The 27,065-nt window shown below is 42.6% G+C and overlaps 1 protein-coding gene across 1 annotated transcript; it reads left to right on the forward strand.

Annotated features, from left to right (window-relative positions):
* The first annotated feature begins 278 nt into the window (after positions 1 to 278).
* LOC136387038 (uncharacterized) lies at positions 279 to 25,155 on the forward strand. Its single transcript, XM_066358107.1, has 7 exons — positions 279 to 391; positions 491 to 776; positions 4,732 to 4,741; positions 7,848 to 8,149; positions 11,555 to 11,754; positions 24,815 to 24,929; positions 25,011 to 25,155. Exons 1-7 carry the CDS (start codon positions 346 to 348, stop codon positions 25,153 to 25,155), a joined length of 1,104 nt encoding a protein of 367 aa, XP_066214204.1. The 5' UTR covers positions 279 to 345.
* Positions 25,156 to 27,065: the final 1,910 nt, after the last annotated feature.

The following is a 27,065-nucleotide window of genomic DNA, read 5'->3' on the forward strand; positions in this document are numbered from 1 at the left end:
GAACTAGATTGCTGGGACCAGGAGGGAGAGAACACACACATCTCATTCTTCAGACTTCGATCCTCTACAAATTATATTTAGGACTGAGGTCACCAAGGGCATCAGGGAGCTGACTTGGTGAAAGACCTCAACCCACCTCTTCAGTGTCTCAGTCACCGTGCAGTCACTGGTCTCTTTCAAGATGTCCCCTGGAGACATTAGGGTGACCCTGGGGCAGGAGGAGAGAGGAAGCTGATTTGCATGAAGCACCATCTCCTCCTCATGGGTCAGGGATGCATGAAAAGCCCCAAGGACACCTCTCTGCAGCGCAGGAGGTGAGGAGGCCACATCCTCTGTGTCCCCACCATGGCCTGGACTGTCCTTCTTCTCCAGCTCCTGGCTTACAGCTCAGGTCAGGGGAAGGGACTCTGCATCCTTAGGGGACTCATAGAAGCCGGGTCTCAAGGTGACTTTTGTTTGTCATAACACGTCTTTTCCCTGTTGGTTTTAGGTGTGGCTTCTCAGACTGTGGTGACCCAGGAGTCATCACTGTCAGTGTCTTCAGGAGGGACAGTCACACTCACCTGTGGCCTCAGCTCTGGGTCAGTCACTACTAGTAATTACCCCAGCTGGTACCAGCAGACTCCAGGGAAGCCTCCCCGCATGCTCATCTACAGCACAAACAGCAGGCCCTCGGGGGTCCCTGGTCGGTTCTCTGGATCCATCTCTGGGAACAAAGCCGCCCTCACCATCACGGGGGCCCAGCCTGAGGACGAGGCCGACTATCACTGTGCTCTGTACATGGGTAGTAACATTTACACAGTGATGTAAACCCACGGGGAAGTGCAACCAAAACCTCCTCATGTGCACAGAACGGCTCAGCTTCAGTGACAGAAGAACAAAGAGAAGGTGGAAATGGCCAACACAGCACGGGCTACCTGACCCCACTGTCGTGTCCAGTGGCTCAGCACCATGTGCCTCCTCCAGTCCCTCCCAGGGTGTGTCCATTTCTCCTCTGTGACACCTGGAAGAATAGACTTCCTCTCTGCCACTTTTCTTAAACTCAAGATGTGGCAGGATGAGCATTAGAAATATTTTAACCAACATGATTCTCAGAGACCCATCTCCTGCCTGTAAGACTCTCCTTATTCAAAGAGCAGTAACAGACATGCTCTTGCTCACTGATCTGACCCGGCAGACACACGGATATTTCATTAGCATTGAAATGGCAGTGTTACCGGGATCTGGCTGGAAATGTGATTCCTCACTAGACCTATTGAGTCAGACACTTGTGTTTGTGTGCAAGAACTTGTGTTTAACAGGCTCTCCATGAAAATTTAATAATTTTTTTTCATTTTTTTATTGAGAGAGGGAGAGGGACAGACAGGGACAGACAGACAGGAAAGGAAAATTATGAGAATCATCAACTCATAGTTGCGGCACCTTGGTTGTTCATTCATTGCTTTCTCAAACATGCTTTGACCTGGGGCTTCACCCAAGCCAGTGACCCCTTGCTCAAGCCACCAATCTTTGACTTCAAACCAGCAATCTTTAGGCTCAAGCCACTGACCAAGCAGTCATGTCTTATGATCCCAAACTCAATCTGCCAGAGTCCCACTCCAACTGGTCCAGGGGTCCCCAAAGGAAAGAACAATGTCAGCAAAGAATGAGATGAGAGAGCTGCTCTTTGAATCAAGTGCCAGGCATATCTGCCAATGGCTAGTATAGCTTTATTTTTATATACTAAGCTATAATCACATGATATGCAGAGTACATTGATTAATAGTTATTTTTGCTTTAATATGGGTAAATATTCCAGGAAGAGGTTAGTACATTTCTTTAAGCTATTAATCAGGTGGTAAGCCATTCTAAGTACACAATACCTTGAGCAGTAACAATATTGGCATTAGCCTTATTCAGGCTTCTAAAGGTTCACTATTGATTAATAACTCTGCTTTATTTAATGGCCTATTGTCTAGTACAATTATGTTTGACTACTACTTTCATCTACTGATTAAATTTTAACTTCATTTTTCTCAGAGCTTTCCACTACCTGAAGGTCAGGTATGTAAGAGGAATGGAAAGTTTTTCTACTCTTATATAGTATGAAAAGGCTAGGGGGGTTAAGCAAAGGTTCAGTAAAGGCTGAAAGGTGCTTTTGTGTTTTGATAGTGGGAAGTACAGTTACCTTGATCATTGCTTCTAGTTCTTGTTTATGGAGTTGCTAGTAAATTTTCTTTAGGGAACACAGGGGGCTCGAGTGGTCAAGGGGATATTTATTCGTGTGGCTAATATGAGAGTCATTAAGGAGAGATACATTTGTAGATTGGTTGATTTCTAGGTCTCGAATAAGTTGGAAGTCTTCAGTATTATTGGAATCATTCGGTGGGCCCGTCCCTATGGTTATGGCACAAAATCCCAGCAGGGGGAATATTATCAGAGGAAATGCCCAGATACAACCCGAAAGACATGTGCTGTGCAGATGCTCCCTCCCTGCTCTGACTGTGTCAGACAGCAAGGCTGGATCGGCTCCCGACATCAATCCAGGAACCTCGGGGTTTCAAACCTGGTCCTCAGCATCCCAGGCTGATGCTCTCTCCACTGTGCCACTGCCTGGTCAGGCAGAAGTACCTCTACTTCTATGAATATAAAACTATTCCTGAGAATTTCTGTTTAAAATCCACTTATGCTAAATTCAGGACACACTCTTTCCCAGATTTCATTCAAATGCCCAGGACCACACAGAAACAGACTTAAAATCTCAGGTTGTCACAAAAAACTCTGACTTGATTTCAAACCACAAGTTGAGAGGAATATCCACAAACATAGATTCTCTGAGGATCTATGTGATGGCTGATATGAATATTTATGCTTTTAGCAGGTATGTATTTAAAAGTGGCTTCCAGAAGTAATCTTACCACCCCTGAGCTGACTCCCCTGGTGCCGGGACAGGGGGCTGGGCTGGAGGTGGTGTCACTACCTGAGCGTCCCCTAAGACTGGGCTGTGAGGGGCAGAAAAATATGTAAAATTTCTGGTTTATTTATTTTTTCATATATATTTATAAACTATATTGAGCCTGAACTGTAGTGGCACAGTGGATAAAATGTCAACCTGGAATGCTGAGGTCACCGGTTCAAAACCCTGGGCTTGCCTGGTCAAGGCACATATGGGAGTTGATGCTTCCTGCTTCTCTACCCTTCTCTCATCACCCTCTCTCTCTCTCTGTCGCCTATAAAACAAATAAATTTTTAAAAATATAAAAATAAAATCTAAAAACTATATTTAACAGTTTTTACTTTGAAGAAACACAAAATAAATTTAGAAAAAACAAGCATTATGTTAAGAATATGGTTATGTTTTTGAGTGCATGAATATTTTCTGTAACATCCACTTCATTATTGGATTCTTGGATTGGTTCTAGAAATGGAAAATGGATATATTGGGAAGTTTTTTGAAATCTGAATAAAACTTGCAACTTACTAATATTATTTTGCCAAGGTTACGTTTTCTGTTTTTAAATATGACTATGTTCTGCAAGATTTTAATGTTAGAAAGATGTGGTGGAAGTTACGTAAAAGGTTTCTGTACTAACTTTTTAAGTTTTCTGTAAACAGAAAACTATTACAGAATGTTTGAAAACACATGCACTAGAATAAAAGCACACTCTATTCTCTCTTCTGAGGATAGAAGTCCAAGGCCTCAGTATGTGCAGTACAAGGGACCAGTGCTCAGGTAAAACATCTCAGACTCTAGCCACATTTGTGTGCTGTATTTCATTTTCATCTTTTCTAAAGAAAAGAAATATGTGAAAAAAATTAATCATATTTACCTGACATTTTGTGTGTGTATATATATATATATATATATATATATATATATATACATATACATATAAATAACCTCTGCTTAATCAAATACACACAATCTTTTTTTAAAATTATTTTTATTTATTCATTTTAGAGAAGAGAGACAGAGAGGAGAAAGAGAGATAGAGAGAGAAAAGGAGGGAGGAGCAGGAAGCATCAACTCCCATATGTGCCTTGGCCGGGCAAGACAAGGGTTTTGAACCGGCGACCTCAGTGTTCCAGGTCGATGCTTTATCCACTGCGCCACCACAGGCCAGGCCACACAATCTTTCATTAATCCAATTACTGAAATAAAACACTAAGATTCGATTCCATGAAGATGTCTAGTATTGGTCAATATGAAGGTTCCTATTCTTCCCAGCATCTCTATTATAAGTAAAATGAATCCTGGATGTGCTGACAAGGCTGACTCCATCTTGAAGTTAACCTGCCATCTTGAGTCAGGCTATCATCTTCCCTAAATCCCGCCACACATACACACAAAAATCTGTGCTCTGCTCTTGGTGCTATCTGTCTCTTCACCAGCTCTGGTACAAACATTGCACAAGAACTGTCATCATGTTGAGACCCTGTCCTATGTGGCCTGGTGGTGTTAGTGGGCTCCTCAGGAGGGGAACTTTCCTGCTACCCAGTCATTTACCTGGACAAGGGAGGCAGTTAGAGTTAACACAGTGCTGACTTCTAATGGAAGACAACACTGATCATATTTCTCAGCTAAGGACGTCATGTGAATGTGATAGACCTTGTAGTGTCTTTTTGTTTCCTTCCCCAGAGACATTATTCATTATTGGATTCTTGGATTGGTTCTAGAAATGGAAAATGGATATATTGGGAAAATGGATATATTGGGAAGATCCAGAAAAGGGGACCAGATTTTCATCCTAGACTGTGGTATGTCTTCATAATGGTGAGCCAAGAATTTAACTCCCAAATGGCAAGATAATGTATCTTCTGAGAAAGATGACATAGATAATATCATATACATATTATAATTTGTAAATTACAATTATAAATTAAATGGTCATCTCTTATAAACAATTAGAAAGTCATTAAAAGACAACATCTGAATTGACCTAGAAATATGGAGGGTAGATATTTAGGTTAGTGTATGATGTCTTCAGTGACTCACAGCCTATGGGATTAAAGTTTCCTCCTTAAAAAGTTTGCACCATCAGATAGCCACTGTCCAGGCTAAGAAAATAACAGAGCTGTGTGGGTTAGATTGATTTGGGATGTCAAGTAAAGAACTAGATCTGATCGTAAACTTTTATAAAGACTTTGGAGGATGTCCGGGTTTTCACCTGCCAGGGTGGAGAGACTCTGTGAAACACATGGACTAAACTATTGATAGAAATAGACTGGCCTTTGAGTGACCATCATTCAAGGCTGGTGGGAAGACAACATGTTGTCAGCTACTTTGGAAGACAGCATGGCCGACTTCTTCAAAAGCTAAGCGTACTCATAACATAGATGCAACAATCATATTATATTAGGTCTTTATCCAAATGAGTTGTGTCCACTCAAGAACCTGCATATAAATATTACTAGCAGCTTTATTCATTATTGTTGTTTCTTCAAGCAAGGAAATGCCCTCTAATATCCAAATGGAGAGACAAACTATGGTAAATCCCACAATGGGATAAGATTCGGTGATTAAAAATAAATGTGATATCAAGACACAAAAAACATGGGGACATTTAAATACATGTTGCTAAGTGACAGAAGCCAATCTTAAAGAAGAAAAACACAATTATAGTATAACTCCAACAATATGACATTCTGGAAAGGCAAATCATGCAGACAACAAAAAGGTCAGTGGTTTCCCGGAAGTCTGGGGATGGAAGGAGCTATGCAGAGGGGAGAAATGAGGATTTTGAGGGTAGTAACACTACAGCTCTTTGTTACAGGAATGGTGACATAGAGATTTATTTGGCAAAAGCCACAACTGAAAATATTGGAAAATTACACACACACACACACACACACACACACACACACACACATCTCACTAATGTTTATAGATGATAGTTGCACAAATACCTCTACATACTAGCAAGAAGAATCCGCGTCAAATCAACAAAACTTCTGTTTCATCCCTCAGGGAGGATAAGGTCGAGGTAGGATAGGATATCTGCATGCTCCCTGGGTGATGGTGCCCTGGAATCTGGGGGAGAGCAGATATGAGGAGGCGTGGTCAGCCCGCAGCCAGGTGTTCTCTCAGAGATAAAAGCACCGCCCACAGGCAACCAGTCTGAGTCAGTCAGTGTCCCGCAGGACCCACAGGGGGCGCTGCTCTGTCTCTTTCCTGCATGTGAAGGGCTCTTAGGGCCCTGGTTATGTCTCCCAAATTCAGACTTTCAATACGTGCTAATTCCATGGGAATTAGTTGGCTTCTAGTTCCACCCAGATCTGCCCGACAGAAAAAATTAGTATGAACTCCCAGTGCCTGGAGATGCCTGAGACAGTCTGCAAAGATGGTGGACCTCAGGGATCCCGCTGCTAACGTGACCGCCAGTGCGTTCATCATGAATATGTCCTAAGTGCATTGGTCCTTTATCTGCATCATGGCAGCTGTAAGCTGTTATTATTACTTGTCTGTTAGTTCTCATTTACTTGGGTATTTTATCATGACTTATGGAAACTGATAGTTTGCATTTTCAACACACTATTTTCTTCTTTTCCTTCAGTGTTCTTACTCTTTATCTTAAAATCTGATATCAAATTTTTTTCTATTTCTCTACACTATCAGCTATATGCCTGTGTAATAGGAACATAATTTACTACGAATTTATAGCATTTTATGAGTTGTGGCTATCAAAGATGTGTGAAGAGAAAGAGAATGAACCATGCAAGTTATAATACAGAGAAGATGGGCCAGTGTTTCCAAATAAATCGCATAACTCATAGTCTCATGCCGCACTCTGATGAGCACCCAGTGTGTGTTATCTCCCCAGTTACGGGAGGTGTTTTGTCGCCCTGCCCGTCCCCTTACGTCGCAGATCCCTGGTCTGCCCTTTCAACTCCTTTGCTCCACAGCAGAGTGTAAAGAAAATGTTCTGTGACATTCACACCAACGTGTTCACACACATTGTTCTCACCTTTGATAATGAGATATATGCTCCTGTTTTGTTATATCAGTTGTTAATATGTATCTCATAATTTTGTTGACACCATGAATTTTCTGCTCAAAACCACCTTTAATGTGGAGCTGCTCCATATAGTGGATGGCGGAGGTGCCATCCCTCTTGACAGTGCAGCTCTGTGTCAGCACCCCAGGCCTGAGTCCTCGGTCACTGCTACTGGGACAGGGTCAGGACAGATTCAGCGGTAGATCCCTGTCCCTTCACCCCAGAGACAAACTTGTGAATTCCCTGAGAAGTCACTGCTGGTGGGAGGAGTGGCTGCTAAGATTCCTTGAAGAAGATAAGAGGGGATTTCACTGAGGAAAAATAAATGGTCCCAGAGATGGAGTTAGATTTGCTGGAACCAGGAGGCAGAGAACTTCCTCATCTCTTCCTTCAGCTCTACAACCTTTCAGAGGAAAAAATAATTAGGCTTGAAGTCATCAAGGTCATCAGGGACCTTACTTGGTGAAAACCTTAACGCCTCCCATCAGCGTCTCAGTCACCATGCAGTCACTGGTCTATGTGAGGTCTCAACATCTGTTTGTTTCAAGCTTTCCCCAAAGGACACCAGGTTGACTCTGCGGCAGGAGGAGAGAGGAAGCTGATTTGCATGAAGCGTCTTCTCCTCCTCATGGTCTGGGAGGCATGAAAAGGCCCCAAGGACACCTCTCTGCAGCGCAGGAGGCGAGGAGCCCACATCCTCTGTGTCCCCACCATGGCCTGGACGATGCTTCTTCTCCCAGCTCCTGGCTTACAGCTCAGGTCAGGGGAAGGGACTCTGCATCCTTGGGGAAACATAAAAGCTGGGTTTCAAGGTGATCTTTGTCTCTCATAACACCTGACTCTCTCTTCTTGGTTTTAGGAGCATTTTCTCAGACTGTGGTGACCCAGGAGCCATCATTGTCAGTGTCTCCAGGAGAGACAGTCACACTGACCTGTGGCCTCAGCTCAGGGTCAGTTTCTAGTAGTAACTACCCTTGCTGGTACCAGCAGACCCCAGGAAAGTCTCCCTTCCAGCTCATTTATGACACAAGCAGCTGGCCCTCGGGGGTCCCTGATCAGTTCTCTGGATCCATCTCTGGGAACAACGCTGCCCTCACCATCACGGGGGCCCAGCCCGAGGACGAGGCTGCCTATTACTGTAGTATGCATACTGGTGGTAACATTTACACAGTGATGTAAACCCACGGGGAAGTGCAACCAAAACCTCCTCATGTGCACAGAGTGGCTCTAACTTAGATGCAGAAAAGTGACAGAGGGTCGAAATAATCCACACACCATGGAAAGGGGCTCCATGGCCCTGTGCTCCTGCCCAGTACCTCATCACCATGTGCTTCCTCCTGTCTCTCTTAGGGTGTGTCCATCTCTTTAATGAGACTTCTGCAACAATGAGGTTTCTCCTTCTTTGTGTCTATAATTATGCAGAAAAGCTCAGCTCAAAAAATTATCAACCAAACATGAGATTCAGAGACCCACCTGTAGAACTCCTCTACTTCATAGACCGTTAACCACCTATCCTCATTCATTCATTTGACTGTAGAGAAAATTAATATTTCTTTTGTCATTGAAATGAAAGCATTACCATGAGTCTTATTAGAACTGCAGTTCCCACACTGGACCTACCGAGTCAGAAACCTGTGTTGTTGTCCCAGGATCTCTAGTTCAGCGAACTTTCCAGGAGTTGGTTAAACAGCAATATTTGAGAAGCATTTTCTTCTATTTTTAGGGTCTTTCTTGAGACTTTCTGTTTAAATTTTAATCGAGGTAAGATTCCAGGACTCATTCACTCTCCAATTAACTTTCAAAATCCCAGAGACACTCTGAAATACATTTACAATCCAGAGCCATTGCTGAAACCTGAGTCACTGTGTCCCTGTAAGAACATGCCCTTAGGCGGCCAGTACAGAGAGTGACGTGGGAAAGCAGGGAGGGAAATTTAGGTTGGATTCGTTTTTCTTCTCTCTATCTAGATCGTAATATTAAACAAAATTTATGTTGAGCTTTGCCCCAATGGCAGGGAGAGGACATTATGTGGAAGTCATGGATTTCTGTGACAATAGGTTGACTGTGGCACAATGCATGCTGGGAGACACAGCACTGAGAGAGGACATGTGTCCCGTGGACACTGATTAATCATCAGAATTTACACAGACTGAGCTTTGGCTCCCCAGGGCCATCTGCTTTCAAGTGAGCCCCAAGAGACCGGGGGTTATTAGGAAATCACACATTATCTGTTGCTACCACACTCTTTGCACCATACTTGAAAGTGGATGTGGACAGCTTCAACTTTATTTTTCAAAATATATTACCTTTATCAACCCCCAAACCACAAGGGGATCTGCTCCTCCCACTGCCTTTTTAGTGACATCAATAAGATCCAACCCCCAAATCAGAGCCTTTCCAGGACAGGTGGATGAGGACAGGAGCTCTGAGACCAGCAGGGGGCACTGGTGAACTGAGCCTGAGAGCTCAGGCCTCTGATCCAAGCCCACTCAAGAATACTCTACTGACTTGCACACTTGGGCAGGCAGTGTCCTCACTGAAGTGTGACTTACTGCACCTGGTCCCCCAAAAGCATTCAGCTCTGACACACACGTGTCTCATATCACATCCTTATCCCCTCTCATGGATTTATTGTCCAGGCCTGATTTACAGAAAAAGATAAATGGACAATCACACAACAAAAATAAATCTCCTTGAATAAACCTGACCTACCGTGCTCCCTGAGCATAGGATCGGTGACACCCAGGCAGGGAGTGTCTCAATGCCAACAGCTGTGTCTCAGCAAGCAGAGCTCTGGGGCCCCTCCACCAAGGCCCGGATTCCTCTCCTCACCTCCTCAGATCCTGAATAGGGAGATTCCTTTGGGGAAATGTGAAAGGATGGGGTAGGGGGAGTATTGGCTCTGCCTTTTGCTCCTTCAGGGTGGGCACAAAGGGTCATTGTCCATAATTTCTGCCACCTTCTTAGTCTCTACCAGTCAGATGCTGCTGGCTCGGCCATCCACGGTGTCTAAGTTGCTGTTTTAAACTGTTAAAAATAGATATATGAATATAGAGAGCATGTAGCCTAAGCTCATTGTCTTATTCTAGTAAATAATGGAGCCCAACCCACTGGAAACAGGATCAGTTTTATAAATTACAAGCCAATCTCAACCTGGCCAGCTGGCTCAGTTGGTTAGAGCACAGGACGAAAGTGCAGAGGTTGCTGGTTCGATCTCTGGTCTGGACACTTATAGGAACAGATCGATATTCTAGTTTCTCTCTCTTCCCTTTATATATAATATAAAAATAAAAATTACAAACCAATCTCATTTATGATCTGATATTTTCACAACATAAGAGGAAGAAGAATTAATATCATATCAAGAGAAATTCACATCAGCCCCAGGGAGGATTGGGCCGAGGCAGGATGTGTGCGTGGTCCCTGAGTGATGGCTGACCTGGAACCCGGGGAAAGCAGACGTGAGGGGGCGTGGTCAGCCGCACAGCAAGGTCTCTCAGAGGAAGCTCCTGCCTGAGCAGGCCCTGACTCTCTGCACCCACAGGGGGCGCTGCTCTGTCTCTTTCCTGCATGTGAGGGGTTCTTGAGACCTGGGTGCTTCTCCTATATCCATCCCATCAAACCCTCTACTCAACACTGGCTCCTAACCCCCACCCAGAGCTGCCCCAGGGGAAGGATGATGTAACCTGTGCTGTTGGGGAATGTCTGAGACAGTTTGGAACACGTGGCAAACACCAGGCTTCCTTGATGCTAATTAGTACTTGCAAGAATGTTAGTAACAAAATTTGTAATAAATGCATTCAGCCCTTTATCTGTCATCATCTAAGATGTGATTTCTTACTAGTCCCTCATTTCTCATTTATCTCAACACTAGCATTTCAGCTTCCATGTCCCTTACGTCCAGCACCAGATCCCTGTGTAGAATCTCAGGTCCAGAGTCACCTTCCACAGTAACTGTACATTCAGACCTGAGACTAGGCAGGGAGAAACGGAAAGGTTTTCAGGAGTGTGTCCCTCTGTCATTGCGGACACAGGGGCCCTGGGCAGACCTCAGAAGAGGAGGCGCAGCCGGGGTCCTCCAGGGCCTGGGGGTCACTGACACTTGGTCTCTGGCATAGAACAGCTGAGTATCTGTGACCAAGACATACTGTCGATTGTCCCTGGGAGGGTAGCTCATTTGCATGCAACCCCCCCTCCATGATAAGAGCTATAAGGAGAGCTGTGCTGGGGACCCTGTGGTGTTGCTGAGAGCACAGGACTGAGGAGTCTGCATCATGGCCTGGGCTGCCCTCCTGCTCACACTGCTGGCTCACTGCACAGGTTCGGGGACTTTTTGGGCTGAGGGTGAGGCAGGAGGTGAAAGAGGTCACACTGCATCCCTTTGGAACAGTCCCCTTTCTTGACCTTTGGTCTCTCACAAGTTTTCAGAAGCCACTTCCCAGGCTGTGGTGACTCAGGAAGCTTCACTATCAACAACCCCTGGGACAATCCACAACTGTCTTGGGGGAACAGTCACACTCACCTGTGGATCCAGTTCTGCGGCCGTTACCACTAATAACAATGCCCACTGGGTCCAACAGAAGCCCTACCAGGTGCCCCCGGGGTCTAATAGGTGATACCACCAACCGGGTACCAGGGGTTCCTGCCAGATTCTCTGGCTCCCTGCTTGGAAACAAGGCCACCCTCACCATCACAGGGGCCCAGCCCGAGGACGAGGCTGAGTACTACTGTGCTCTGTGGTTCAGCAACCATTTCCACAGTGACAGATGCAGGTGGGGAAGTGAGACAAAAACCCCTGTTGGCTCAGTGCACCCTCAGTCCTAATGTCCCCCTGTCTCCTGTTCACGGAGGCTGTGTGGAACTGGTGTGGACTCTGGGGGCTTGTTTTCCATGGTTCCAGAGGAAGTGGTCAAGTCTATTGTTCTCATCTTCAAAATGTTTTATTATTCTTTTTTAAAAAAGACTTTATTTATTCATTCTTTGAGAGAGAGGAGAGAGAGAGAGAGAGAGAGAAAGAAAGAGAAAAGGAGAAGAGAACATCAACTCCTATATGTGCCTTGAGCAGGCAAACACAGGGTTTCAAATTGGCAACCTCAGCCTTCCAGGTCGACGCCCTTATCCACTGTGCCACCACAAGTCAGACAAATAAGTTTTATTTTTCATCCACTATTTAGTGCTAACAGTGTGTTCATAAAAGCTAAAAGATATAGTATATACATTATATATATGTATATGTATATCAGTTGCCCTGTTATTGTCAGTAGTGACAAAATAAAAAGTTATACACACATGCACACACAAACACACAGGCACACTCACTATATTCAAGTTCAGATTCATGGCAGCAGCCTTTAATTACCAAGAGAAAGTTTTGATATAGCACAGTTATCATTCTATGGTTAATGATAAACATACTAGCAAAATACATAAGGAGAAACCTAGAGAAAATATCACAAAAACCGAAAAAATGAAATGTCTCTCACTGGCTTATAGAAAAAACTAAACTAAAATAAAATAAAAACAACCCCAAAATAGTATTAACTTCAAAATACAATAATAATTACAATAATATATGGAAGTGTAAGATAGTTTATACCAGGGGTCCCCAAACTTTTTACACAGGGGGCCAGTTCACTGTCCTCAGACTGTTGGAGGGCCAGACTATAAAAAAAAACTATGAACAAATCCTCATGCACACTGAAGATATTTTATTTTAAAGTAAAAAATCAAAACAGGAACAAATACAATATTTAAAATAAAGAACAAGTAAATTTAAATCAACAAACTGACCAGTATTTCAGTGGGAACTATGCTCCTCTCACTAACCACCAATGAAAGAGGTGACCTTTCTGGAAGTGCGGTAGAGGCCGGTAAATGGCCTCAGGGGGCCGCATGTAGCCCATGGGCCATAGTTTGGGGACCCCTGGTTTATACTCTAGGGAACGCAACTTCTGTTCCTACATCGTAATCAGATTTACTGAAACTGAGGTTCCCATGTATTGGACACCGAAAAAAAAAAGGAAAAGAAATCAGATCACAATGGCAGAATTGCACTGGCTCCTCTGCCCTCAGAGCAGGTGTCCTCCAGAGACTCCCCTGACTCCGCAGTGTTTCCTGCAGGGGATGGGGAGGCAGGGAGCATGGCCATAGGGTTGAGGGGATTGGAATTGCATTGACACAGGGCAGTAGTGTGCAGGAAGCTGTGCTACAGAGATGTGTCATTTTTCTCCAAATCAAGGGTGTTTCACACATGATTTATCTTTACTTCCCCCCCCACCAACAAATTCTTTATAAAGAGCTGCAAGGTAATGTTTTAAATTATAAACTAACAAAATATCCAGAAATTTCGAACTGGAGAATAAGTTTGGAATGGAGATATTAAAACACTTTGAGGCCTGACCTGTGGTAGCTCAGTGGACAAGGTGTCAACCTGGAACATGGAAGTTGCTGGTTCAAAACCCTGGGCTTTCCCAGTGAAGGCACACATGAAAGTTGATGTTTCCTGCTCCTCCCCCTTTGTGTCTCCTCTCTCTCTCTTTCTCTCTCTCTCTCTCTCCTCTCTCAAATGAATAAAAAGATCTTAAAAAACAAAACACTTCAATCACTGAAGAGATAAACAATTTTCTCATTGCAAACAAACACGACAGAATGGAAATTCTGAAAACATTTTGCCAAGGAGGATGAGTTATGAGCCAGTTTTTACCTATTGCATCCCAGAAAAACACAGGGTTCAGGTTCCAAGGGGTTGTGTGCAAATCATAAAGGAACCAGGTGTCCTAGTCAAGAGTTTTAATAAGGAGCAATTAGACTATCAGGTCCCATGCATCAGTGAAGTATTTAATTGATTGTGTCCCACTCATGTCTTTTTTTTCTTTTTCTGTATTTTTCTGATGCCAGAAACGGGGCGAGACAGTCAGACAGACTCCCGCATGTGCCCGACGGGGATCCACCCGGCACGCCCACCAGGAGGCGACTCTCTGCCCACCAGGGGGCGATGCTCTGCCCCTCCGGGGCGTCGCTCTGTTGCGACCAGAGCCACTCTAGCGCCTGGGGCAGAGGCCGAGGAGCCATCCCCAGCGCTCGGGCCATCTTTGCTCCAGTGGAGCCTCGGCTGCAGGAGGGGAAGAGAGAGACAGAGAGGAAGGAGAGGGGGAGGGGTGGAGAAGCTGATGGGCGCCTCTCCTGTGTGCCCTGGCCGGGAATCGAACCCAGGACTTCTGCACGCCAGGCCGATGCTCTACCACTGAGCCAACCGGCCAGGGCTGTCCCACTCATGTCTTGATGAACACAGGAATGGGCTTCCCAGATCTCACTTGAAAGGAGCAATTTTTGCCCTGGCCATGCAGCTCAGTTGGTTAGAGTCTTGTCCCGATATATCAAGGTTGCAGGTCCCATCCCCTGTCAAGGCTCATATGAGAATATACCAATAAATTCATAAATAAGTGGAAAAAGCACATCAGTGTCTCTTCTTGCTCTCTTCCTTCCTCTATTTTTCTTTTCCTTCTTCTCTCAATAATATCAACAACAACAACAAAATAACACTGTCTACCTAAATTTCTACTTTAAGAAACTAGAGAAAGAGCATAGCAAATCTAAAGTAATCAGAAAAGAGAAACACTGCATATAGCATTCAATGAAAACAAAACAAAAAACAAAAATAAACAGTAGAGAAAAATCAATGAAATCAAAACTCAATTTTAGAAAGATGAATAAACTGTTGGACAGGCTGATAAGAAAAATAGAACGAAGGCATAAATAATCAGTACCAGACATGAAGGAGGTGAAATCATTACTGATCCCTCAGATATTAAAAGGGAAATAAGGAAATACTATATACAATCCTGTGGCCATAAATTGTTAATAAAGATCGAATGCATTAATCATTAAGGTCTAAGTTAAAAACAAAAAGAAACTTGACTGCAGTTTTGATTGAGATCTCACTGAATGTACAGATTAAGCTAAAGATAATGGACATCTTATCAATACCAAGTCTTCAAACCCATTAACACTAAACCTCTGGCCCCTTGTTGAGCTCCTCCATGTCTTTGATCAGCTTTTTGTATGCTGGAGCACAAGGTTCTTATACATATTTTTCTTAGATTTATGTCTAAGTAATTCATGTCAGTGATATTAAAAATGGCATGGGGAGCCAGGCATGGGGAATTCCCTAGGCAGGAACAGCAGAGGGGGTTGTAAGCCTGCCAACAGACCACACCTAGGGAACACAGAGGCCACACCCAGTGGACTCCAGTGGCCAAACCTTCTTTTACACAGACAAAATAAGAAAGCAGAGAAATGCAAAACAAGTGAATCAAGAGAAATCCCCAGAAAAGAACGTGAATGAATCAGATATAACCAGATGCAGAGTTTAAAATAACGATTGTTAGGATGCTCAAAGATATTAGAACAAAAATAGATGGTCATTACTACCAGCTAAATAAAGAGATAGCAAATATAAAAAAGGACATCAAAATAATAAAAAAGAATCAGTCAGAAATGACAAATATAATATCAGAAATGAAGGACACAATGGAAGGAATTAAAAGCAGGATGGAGGAAGCTGATAATCGAATCAGCAAGTTAGAGCACAAGATAAATAAAGGCACAGAAGCAGAGCAGAAAAAAGAAGAGAGACTCAAAAAGTCTGAGGAAACTCTAAGAGAGCTCTGTGACAACATGAAGAGAAATAACATTCGCATCATAGGGGTTCCTGAAGAAGAAGAGAAAGAACAAGAGATAGAGACTTTGTTCAGACATATCATAGCTGAAAACTTCCCTCAATTAAGGCAGGAAAACATCTCACAAGTTCAAGAAGCACAGAGAACTCCATTAAAGAGAAACCCAAAGAAACCTACACCAAGACACATTATAATTAAAATACCAAAGCTAAGTGATGGAGAGAAAATATTAAAAGCTGCTAGAGAAAAAAAGACTCTCAGTTACAAAGGAGCCCCCATAAGGATGACTTCTGACTTCTCAACAGAAACACTTGAGGCCTGAAGGGAATGGCAAGAAATATTAAAAGTAATGCAGAACAAGAGCCTATAACCAAGACTACTTTTTCCAGCAAGGCTACCATTTAAAATTGAAGGAGAAATAAAAAGCTTTGCAGACAGAAAAACCTCAAGGAATTGACTACAGCCAAACCAAGGCTGCAAGAAATGCTAAGGAGCCTGTTGTAAACAGATCAAAGGAGAAAAAGAATATAGCAAAAGAGGAATACAGTTTTAAAGAATAAAATTGCAATAAAAAATTACATATCAATAATAACCTTAAATGTAAAAGGATTAAATGATCCAATCAGAAGACATACGGTAGCTGTGTGGATAAGAAAACAGGACCCATACATATGTTGTCTACAAGAGACACAACTTAAAACAAAAGATGCACATAGACTGAAAATAAAAGGATGAAAAAACAATATTTCACGCAAATGGAAATGAATAAAAGCTGGGGTAGCAATACTTATATCAGAAAAAATGGACTTTAAAACAAAGACTATAGTAAGAGATAAAGAAGGTCACTATATAATGATAAAGGGAGCATTCCAACAGGAAGATATAACCATTATAAATATCTACGCACCTAATATGGGAACACCTATATATATAAAGCAGACTTTGATGGATTTAAAGGGTGAGATCAACAGCAATACTATAATAGTAGGGGATTTTAATACCCCACTAACATCACTAGATAGATCCTCAAGAAAGAAAATTAACAAAGAAACAATAGACTTAAAGGACATACTAGATCAACTCGATTTAATAGATATCTTCAGAACCTTTCATCCTAAAGCAGCAGAATATACATTCTTTTCAAGTGCTCATGGTATATTCTCTAGAATAGACCACATGTTAGGGCACAAAAGTGGTCTCAACAAATTTAAGAAGATTGAAATCATATCGAGCACTTTCTCTGATCACAATGCCATAAAACTAGAAATCAACCACAACAGAAAAATTGAAAAATACTCAAATACTTGGAAACTAAATAGCACGTTATTAAATAACAAATGGGTAAACAATGAGATCAAAGAAGAAATTTAAAAATTCCTAAAAACAAATGATAATGAGCATACATCAACTCAAAATTAATGGGACACAGCAAAATCAGTTCTGAGAGGGAAGTTTATAGCATTACAGGCATACCTCAAGAAACTAGAAAAAGCTCAAATAAAAAACTTGACCCTACATCTAAAAGAACTAGAAAAAGAACAGCAAGTAAAGCCCACAGCTAGTAGAAGGAAGGAAATAATAAAGAACAGAGCAGAAATAATTGACATAGAGGCTAAAGAAACATTACAGAGAATCAATGAAACCAGGAGCTGGTTATTTGAAAAGGTAAACAAGATCGATGAACCTTTAACCAGACTCACCAAGAAAAAAAGAGAGGACTCAAATAAATAAAATTAGAAATGAGAGTGGAGAAATAACAACTGACACAACAGAAATACAAATATATTGTAAGAAAATACTATAAAGAAATGTACGCCAAAAAACTAGACAACGTAGATAAAATGGACAAATTCCTTGAAACATATAAACTTCCAAAAATTAATCTGGAAGCATCAGAAAACCTAAACAGACCAATTACAACAAATGAGATCAAAATAGTTATCAAAAAACTCCCTGGGACTGATGGTTTCACAAGTGAATTCTACCAAATATTCAAAGAAGAACTAACTCCTATCCTTTTCAAGCTATTTCAAAAAATTCAAGAGGAAGGAAGACTCCCAAGCTCCTTTTATGAGACAAGCATAATTCTGATTCCAAAACCAGGCAAAGACGACACAATGAAAGAAAATTATTGGCCCATATTCCTGATGAATCTAGATGCTAAAATCCTCAACAAAATATTAGCAAACTGGATCCAACAATATATGAAAAAAGTCATACACCATGATCAGTGAGATTTATTCTGGGGAGGCAAGGCTGGTACAATATTTGCAAATCAATCAATGTGATTCATCACATAAAGAAAAGGAAGGAGAAAAACCACATGATAATTTGAATAGATGCAGAAAAAACATTTGATAAAATCCAGCACCCATTCATGATCAAAACTCTCAGCAAAGTGGGAATACAGGGAACATACCTCAACATGATAAAGGCCATGTATGACAAATCCACAGCCAACATCACACTCAATGGGCAAAAATTAAAAGCAATCCTCTTAAGATCAGGAACAAGGCAGGGGTGCCCCCTTTTACCACTCTCATTCAACATAGTTCTGGAAGTCCTAGCCACAGCAATGAGACAAGAAGAAGAAATAAATGGCATCCAAATTGGAAAAGAGGAAGTAAAATTATCATTATTTGCAGATGATATGATATTATATATAGAAAACCCTAAAGTCTCAGTAAAAAACTACTGGACCTGATAAATGAATTCAGCAAGGTGGCAGGATATAAAATTAATACTCAGAAATCAGAGGCATTTTTTTTATTTTTATTTTATTTATTCATTTTATAGATGAGAGAGAGAGAGACAGAGAGAGAGAAGGGAGGGAAGAGCTGGAAACATCAACTCCCATATGTGTCTTGACCAGGCAAGCCCAGAGTTTCGAACCGGCAACCTCAGCATTTCCAGGTAGATGCTTTATCCACTGCGCCACCACAGGTCAGGCCTCAGAGGCATTTTTATACACCTACAATGAACTGTCAGAAAGAGAAATTAAGGAAACAATCCCCTTCACTATTGCAACCAAAATAATAAAGTATCTAGGAGTAAATTTAACCAAGGAGTTTAAAGACTTGTACTTGGAAAATTATAAAACATTGATAAAAGAAATTAAGGAAGATACAAACAAGTGGAAGCATATACCGTGCTCATGGTTATGAAGAATAAACATAATTAAAATGTCTATATTACCCAAAGCAATGTATAAATTCAATGCAATACCAATTAAAAGACTAATGACATACTTCAAAGATATAGAAAACATATTCCAAAAATGTATATGGAACCAAAAAAAGAACATGAATAGCCTCAGCAATCTTGAAAAGGAAGGATAAAGTGGGAGGTAATACACTTCCTGATATCAAGTTATACTGCAAGGCCATTGTACTCAAAACAGCCTGGTACTGGCATAAGAACAGGCATATAGATCAATGGAACAGAATAGAGAGAATAGAGAGCCCAGAAATAAACCTACACCTTTATGGACAACTGATATTTCACAAAGGAGGTAAGCGCATACAACGGAGTAAAGACCGCCTCTTTAACAAATGGTGTTGGAAAAATTGGACAGCTACCTGCAAAAAAATGAAACTAGACCACCAACTTACAACATTCACAAAAATAAATTCAAAATGGTTAAAAGACTTAAATGTAAGCCGTGAAACCATAAGCATCTTAGGAGAAAACATAGGCAGTAAACTCTCTGACATCTCTTGCAGCAATATATGTACTGATTTATCTCCACGGGCAAGTGAAATAAAAGAGAAGAAAAATAGATGGGACTATATCAAACTAAAAAGCTATTGCACAGCTAAAGACAACATGAACAGAATAAAAAGACAAACTACACAATAGGAGAACATATTATACAATACATCTGATAAGGGGTTAATAACCAAAACTTATAAAGAACTTGTAAATCTCAACACCAGGAAGACAAACAATCCAATCAAAAATAGGCAAAAGTACTGGATAAACACTTCTCCAAAGAAGACATACAGATGGCAATAGGCATATGAAAAAATGCTCAACATCACTAATCATAAGAGAAATGCAAATTAAAGCCACATGAGATATCACCTCACACCAGTCAGAATGGCGCTCATCAACAAAACAACATAGAATAAGTAGTGGCGAGGATGTGGAGAAAACGGAACCCTCCTGCACTGCTGATGGGAATGCAGACTGGTGCAGCCACTGTGGAAAACAGTATGGAGATTCCTCAAAAAATTAAAAATTGAACTGCCTTTTGACCCAGCTATCCCACTTTTAGGAATTTACCCCAAGAACACCATAGCACTGTTTGAAAAGGAGAAATGCACCTCCATGTTTATGGCAGCATTGTTCACAATAGCGAAGTATCCGTCAGTGGACGAGTGGATTAAAAAGCAATGGTACATATATACAATGGAATACTATAGGGCCATGAAAAAGAAAGAAATCTTACCATTTGCGACAACATGGATGGACCTGGAAGCTATTATATTAAGTGAAATAAGCCAGTCAGAAAAAGAAAAATTTCATATGACCTCACTCATTTGAGGAATCCAATGAACAATATGAACTGTGAAATGGAATTGAGACAGAGGAAGGATCAAAGGGACCAGAGGAAAAGAGGACAGAGGGAAAGGGGATGATAGGATGGGATAAACCTGAAGGGAAGGGGGGAGGGCACTACAGGGAGGGGGCAAAGGAGATATTGAGGGAATATGTGGAAGGGGGATGCATTTGGGGCAACACTAGAATCTATGTAAACATAAAAAATTAAAATCAATAAAAAAAGCTAACCCCAAACTGTGTTTGGAGCCACTAGATTTATAGACTTAGGTCTCCGTGCAATCTCTGGCTTTAAAATAAAGACTCTTTAATTTGGTTACTTAATTGTGTGGCAAGATGTCTGTTTCTCACTGTTCTGATAAAAGAGAAACTAACAGGGTTCTCCGCAAAAACCTTAATCCTGGACCTTGTACAGGGTGGTCACATACCAAAAATGAACCCAGGGACAAAATAGAAGCAAATTAAAATCTCAGACAATCCTGTATTTTATTTATTTATTTATTTTATTGTTTTCTGCAGATCATTAGTGATGTAGAAAAATAAATGTGTCAACCCTAAACTACAATGAGAACTATTGATTCTACTGCCCTGGGTAGTGGCATCAGAAAGATCCAACTGCCCAAAAGAGTTCTTCCAGAGAGCTGGGTGGTTTGGAAGGGGCTTCAGGACATACGTTCTGTGACCAGCAGGGGGCGCTTGTGAACTGTGCCTGAAAGCTCGGGTGCAGGGCCAGGCCCAGTGGGAAAATACTACACTGGCTCTTGCACACTTGGGCAGGCAGTGTCCTCAGTGAAGTGTAACTTGTTTACAGATGAGGACCCAGAAAGGCACATGAGCAGTTGGCTTTGATTCCCACAGTTACCTCATCTCAGCCCCCTGCCCTCATGGATTCAATTGTCCAAGTCTGGTTGATAGCTTAAAAGAGATAGGAAACAAGAAAACAAAATGATGTTTTCTTTAAGAGCTTGATCTACACTGCTCCATGGGCACAAGATAGGAGACCGCAAAGCAGGGATTTTTAAATGTCAACCGTTAGTTTTCAGCAACAGATTCTGGGGATTCATGAACATGGTCGAGATTTCCTCTTACCTTGTCTCTCCCTGAACAGTCTCCTTCACAGGAAAGAGACGGAATGGAAGGAGCGGGCGTTTGCACTCCTCAGCTCCATCATCTGGCACCGGTGCTCATCACCCAGGATGTCTGCCTCTGTCTAACCCGCTTCCGGGGCCAGGTCAGATGCTGCTGGCTCTGCCATCCACAGTATTGAAGTCTTTGTTTATATGTGTTGAAAAGTATTTACTACAATGAGCTCATGCATCCTAAACTCATTTTCTCCTTCTAGAAAATCAAAGGATCGCTACCCAACAGGGGCAGTATCAGGATTGAAAATTAGAAGCCAGTCTCATTTATAATCATAACTGAGAGACGTATGAATCACTCAGCATATGAGCGAGTGGGAGGCCTGAGGATGGGGTCATGACAACATTCCCAACGATGATGAGACTCAATGTACACAGTGCTGTGTGCTAAGGAGGAAGCGGGACACATAAACCCCCTCTGAGACCTCTGATCTGAAAGTGATTGTCCTGTGACTCTTGACAGCTCTGTCACTAGCACCTGAGGATCTGATGCCCTCCCACGTGTCCGGTTATTCAAGACTGTTTCCTTCTGTGCCCCCATCAAGCCATTCCTAATGGCACCTGCACTGCCTGGTCATGACCACACAGGACGGAGCTCCTTGGACAGGGCACAGTGTGTGCCCAGACAGACCCCAGTGGGACAGAGGAATTTGATCCCACCCAGTGTCAGGAACAAGGACTTAGAGACTGAACTTGTCTGGACAAAGCAGCCTCAGATCTTTCCTGGGTTTCCAGGCACTGGAGATGAGAATGTTGGAAAAACAGGTGTTTTAAATTGGGGCATTTGGGCCCTGGCTGGTGGTAGAGCATAGCCAGCTTGTTGAATTCCCCAGTTTGATTCCTTGTCAGGACACGCAGGAGAAGCAACCATCTGCTCCTCCAACCTTCCCTCTTCTCTCTCTCCTTCTCTCTCTCTCTCTCTCTCTCTCTCTCTCTCTCTCTCTCTCTCTCTCTCTCCCTCCTGTAGCCATGGCTCAATTCCAGCAATGTGGCCCTGGGCTCTGAGGATGGCTCCTGGTCTCACCTCGGCTGTTGAAAGCTTGGTTGCTGAGCAACAGAGCAGCCACCAGTAGGGGGCTTGAGGGATGTATCCTGATCTGGGCACATGTGGGAGTTTGTCCTCTCTGCCTCCCTGCATCTATGTAAAAAAAAAAAAGAAATTTAAAGAAAAAGAATATATTTGGGCATTTGATCTATAAAAAAATAAAGGGAAAATAGTCTGTATTTTTGGATGTGAAATGAATGATGTAGTAAACGTCGGTGTGTGTGTATTGCTGGCCAAAGTGATAGGTCTCTGATACCTCTTGGTAGCGAGAGTTACAACCTTAGCCCAATGCCCTCTTTGTCTACAATCCCAGCAGCCCCTGTTCCCTCTGTGACATCACAAGGAGTTTCAGAAGAGAGGATCAGGACAGCAGTGCTCCTCTACTGGAGGGTCTGGTGTGTCAGAGAGGACAGAAGGGGTTGGGGTCTGAGGGCAGAGTGGGACAGTGTGTGACAATCCTGAGATTGCTCCAACCAGCTGGCACATCACTCACGGCCACCTGGGAGCTTCAGGTATCAGTGTACTCACTGGGTGAGCTGTCCCCCCAGGACCCATGGTGATCTAGAGCCAGATGCCTCTGGCCCGGGCTCATCTCCATCCTTCCTCTCCTTCTGGTCTGTGAGGATCCCAGCACAGAGGACAGGAATACATGCAGAATGCTATGAATAGTAATGGAGATAAAGGTCACCTTTTCCTGTTGCTGACTTTTGTGGAAATGTCCCTTCCGCATTTCAGTAACTAAGATGCTGCATTTAATACTAAGTTATGCACATGTGTGAGTGTTTATTACCACATTATAAATGCATATGTTGGTATTTTTACATGACTTTTCAGAAGTTGTTGTTAAACTGGAAAAGGCTTTGCCAGCATAAATCAAGACAGCATGGTCATATTTATTGATATATTTATGTATTGTTTTATATTAAAATATTTCCAAATAGTAAACAAAATTAGTATCATTAGAATAAACCACACTTTATAACAGAATTATTTATATGTTACTAAGCTTTCTTATTGTATTTTAAACATTTATAGAAATATTTAATGATATTGGACTTTGATTTTCCTTTTTGAGTAACTTATGAATAAGTGTGTTTATCAATGCTGTAACCAAAAAATATTACAGTCTACATACTTTTGGGTATTGAGGAAGAATATAATCGGAACCATCAAATCTCTGAAGATTTGGTCAAGGTTCCTTGTTTTATATTAAAATATTTCTTACTACTAAACAATTTCTACATTAGAATAAATCACACTTCATAATAATGTATACAATTATTTATGTTACTGAGCTCTTTTATTTTCTTTTAAACGTTTATAGCAATATATAACGTTATTGGACTTTAATCTCAGACTTCAACTCCACAACTGAGAAAGAATCCATGTCCAGTGCTCTAAGTCACTCAGCCCGTGGTACTTTGTTGCGGCTGCCCTGGGACATAGGACAGCAGGATAGCACACAGCCAGTGACAGGGCTGAGGGCATCAAGTTCACAGCAGTTGCAAGTGTAGCAGAGGTTCCAACTCCGACATGAGGATCTGAAGGTCAGGGAACCGAGTCCATAGTGTATAAATGTGACTCATCACTGCTGTGCTGTGCTCTGTCCTGAAAGGGGACACTGTCTGAATCCCTGGGAGACAAAGTGTGGCAGTGACTACTCTTCTCCTCACTGTGGGGGCAGCCCCACCAGGTCAAGAGAAACACATTGTGAGAAGTTGACCTTCAGGAAATGATCCTGCTCAAGGGGAGTTATGCTGCTTGAACACATTAGGTTTGACTTCCAGGGGGGGTCTCTTGGCATGTCTCCTCTGCCCAATTTGAGGTAAGTAGACAGCTGCAGCAACATAGTTGTGGGAAGCAGGGGCTGTCTCTAATGGGCCTTAGTCACCATGCTACACCATGCTGTATCTAGGCCTGGGCAGCAGGGGGCGCACAAGGACTGTTCCTGAAGGTCTGGGGGAATCAGTGCTGGGACCTGTTACATGGCATTGCCTGAGGCTCTCTGCTCAGGACTCACAGCTGTGACCTTGTCACCCCCTGGGCAACACAGAGCCCCACCCTACTCATTCTCTAACATCCTCTGGCACAGGAATGTGACCCAAGTCCAGTGAGGGATAAAAAAATCTGGAGGAGTTTCATTTGCATGAGTAGCCCCTCCCCCTTGCAGAGCATGAAGAGGGGCAGGGAGAGATGTGGGGGAAGCTCTGCTTCAGCTGTGGGGCCACAGAGACAGGACTCAGGGATGGTCCCCACCATGGCCTGGTCCCCTCTCCTCCTCACCTTTATTGCTCACTTCACAGGTGACTGGATAAGGAAGGGGACAAAAGAAGGGACCTTGGGAAGACACATGGGGTCTGCTTCCTCCTCTTGCCTCCCGACCCAGAATCATCATCTCTGTGTCTCTCCCTCTTCCAGGATCCTGGGCCCAGGTTGTGCTGACTCAGCCACCCTCAGTGTCTGGAGCCCTGGGACAACAGGTCACCATCTCCTGCACTGGGAGCAGCTCCAACATCGGGAGTAATAGTGTGCAGTAGTTCCAACAGTTCCCAGGAACAGTCCCCAAATGTCTCATCTAGGGTAATAGCAATTGTGACCCGGGGGTCCCTGACAGATTCTCTGGCTCCAAGTCTGGCAGCTCAGCCACACTGACCATCGTTGGGCTCCAGGCTGAGGACGAGGCTGATTATTACTGCTTAGCATGGGACAGTGGTCTCAATGGTCGCACAGTGCTGCAGGCCTGTGGGGAATTGAGATAAAAGCCAGCTGTCCCTCTTGAAGTGGGGTTCCCTGAGTGGACCCTGCTCTTCTAACAGCAGCTGCTTCCTGGGTTTGTGTGCCAAGTACTGGGGCTTGAGAGCTACTTCATTCAGCTCATCTAGACAGTCTGTCCATGTCCTTTACATTCTGCCCCTGCACCTGTCCTTGGAAACCCATTGTATGATTTTCTCAAACTGAGCAGAAATTCCTGGAACATGGGGCAAAGTGCTCTGAGGACAGAGTCCATGATGGGTCAGGGCAGAACAAGGAACACATCGATAGTGTCCAGTGTGTGTCCGGGTAACAAGAGTTCCCAGGAGCAGCCCCAAAGCCCTCAGCTATTTTATGAACTTGACCAGCAGGGTCTCTGATTGATTCTCTGGCTCAAGTGTGACAAGTGTGTCCATCACTCAACTGAGGTCTAAGGACGAGGCTGGTTCTCAGTGCCACTCCTGTCCTGTGACAGTGTTCTCAGTGTGCACACGGAGCTGTAGGCCTGTGAGGAAATGTCACGAGTGCCCCTTGCACACTTGTTGGTGAAGGATGTCCCAGCAACCTCCTTCCCAGGCTCAGCTTGTGACTTCTGTTATATCTGTTGCTGCCCTCATGGGCCAGTACCATCCAGGGGCAGCATCTGGGAGTGAAGGCTCCTTGTCTCCCTCTGTCCTCAGATCACTCCTTACAGCCCATCCCTAGACAAAAGGACTTAAAGTAAACAGAGGACTGTCTTCCTGTCACATGTAGACACAGACTCTCCATGCACTGAAGCTCAGGGCTTGAGAGGTGTTCCGACTGAGGTCATCTCAGAGCTGAACTGTGATGAGAAAGCTGGCATCCCCATCATTGGCCATTGACCTAGTTACAGATGTTCCAGAGCTCTGTCATCCTCTCATTAGTCTTCACCATGAAGGTCTGTCCTTCTCGCTCACAGGAGGTTTCTGCTGTCACTGCTGTGGGGGCACCAGGTGCCTTGGGCTGTGTCACACATGTGGGGCTTGGGACAACTCCCTGTCCATTCCCATTAGTGCTAAGGACTAATCATTGATTTCTACTTGTTTAATTGCACTATCTAAACTTGCAGAATTGTGTTGAGCAATAATGGAGTTAATCACATCAGCTTCCTCCTGATATTTGTGGAAATGTCTTCTCTCCATCCCTTTTTGCCTAGATGCAGGTTGTTGCATTAAGTGTTATGGGTATAGAGAGAGTGTAAATGCCTCTGTTTCTATCTGTATGTATTTTTTCTTACAATTATTTAAATTTGTTTAAAGGCTCATTCAGATGTATTGAGATAATATTGTTCATCTATTTATCTACCAATATAATCTATGATATTAAAGGATTGATCAGTTTGGAACTCAGCTTGAAAGACTGTATGTAATAAATAACTTATGAGAATGGTGTGTCAACTTGTTAATCTAATATTGGAATCCATTAGTGAGTGTTTAGAACGTTTCTATCAGTATTTCATGTTATGGGTGGGTTTGCAATTTTCATTTTCTATGACTCTTTTGTCAGATGAATATGTCATTATTGTCCTGCTTTCTCAAAGAATTGGAAAATTTTTTCTATTCTTAATATTTTAAAAGAAAAAAATGTATGTGAATCAAGCAAATAGAACCCTCTGAATTGGGAAGCTGTGTAGGTACTTTCTGTGATGCTAACTGTATTCTTATATGTTTGTGAAAGAGATCTATAATAATGTTATTTTTTCTTAAAAGTTGATATTTTATTCATTTTCTTTAAATGTAGGCATTTATTTTATGTTATTAGGAAAATATGCTATTGTCTAGTTCCAATGGTGTTATAACACATATTTACTTTTAAATATTATTTCTACTTGTTACTTCTTGTTTTGTGTACAGTGATACCTTGAGATACAAGCAGACCAACACACAAATTTTTTTAA

The sequence above is a fragment of the Saccopteryx leptura genome, unplaced genomic scaffold (genome assembly GCF_036850995.1).
Source record: "Saccopteryx leptura isolate mSacLep1 unplaced genomic scaffold, mSacLep1_pri_phased_curated manual_scaffold_52, whole genome shotgun sequence".
Lineage (NCBI taxonomy): Eukaryota > Metazoa > Chordata > Mammalia > Chiroptera > Emballonuridae > Saccopteryx > Saccopteryx leptura.

What these genes read in the sequence shown, in the direction of transcription:
- LOC136387038 (XM_066358107.1), top strand. Translation starts at nt 346, where the DNA reads ATGGCCTGGACTGTCCTTCTTCTCCAGCTCCTGGCTTACAGCTCAG. An exon ending in TGACAGATGCAGGTGGGGAA is followed by an intron (nt 11,755 to 24,814) that starts GTGAGACAAAAA and finishes TCCCTCTTCCAG; the next exon opens with GATCCTGGGCCCAGGTTGTG. An exon ending in ATCGGGAGTAATAGTGTGCA is followed by an intron (nt 24,930 to 25,010) that starts GTAGTTCCAACA and finishes GGTCCCTGACAG; the next exon opens with ATTCTCTGGCTCCAAGTCTG.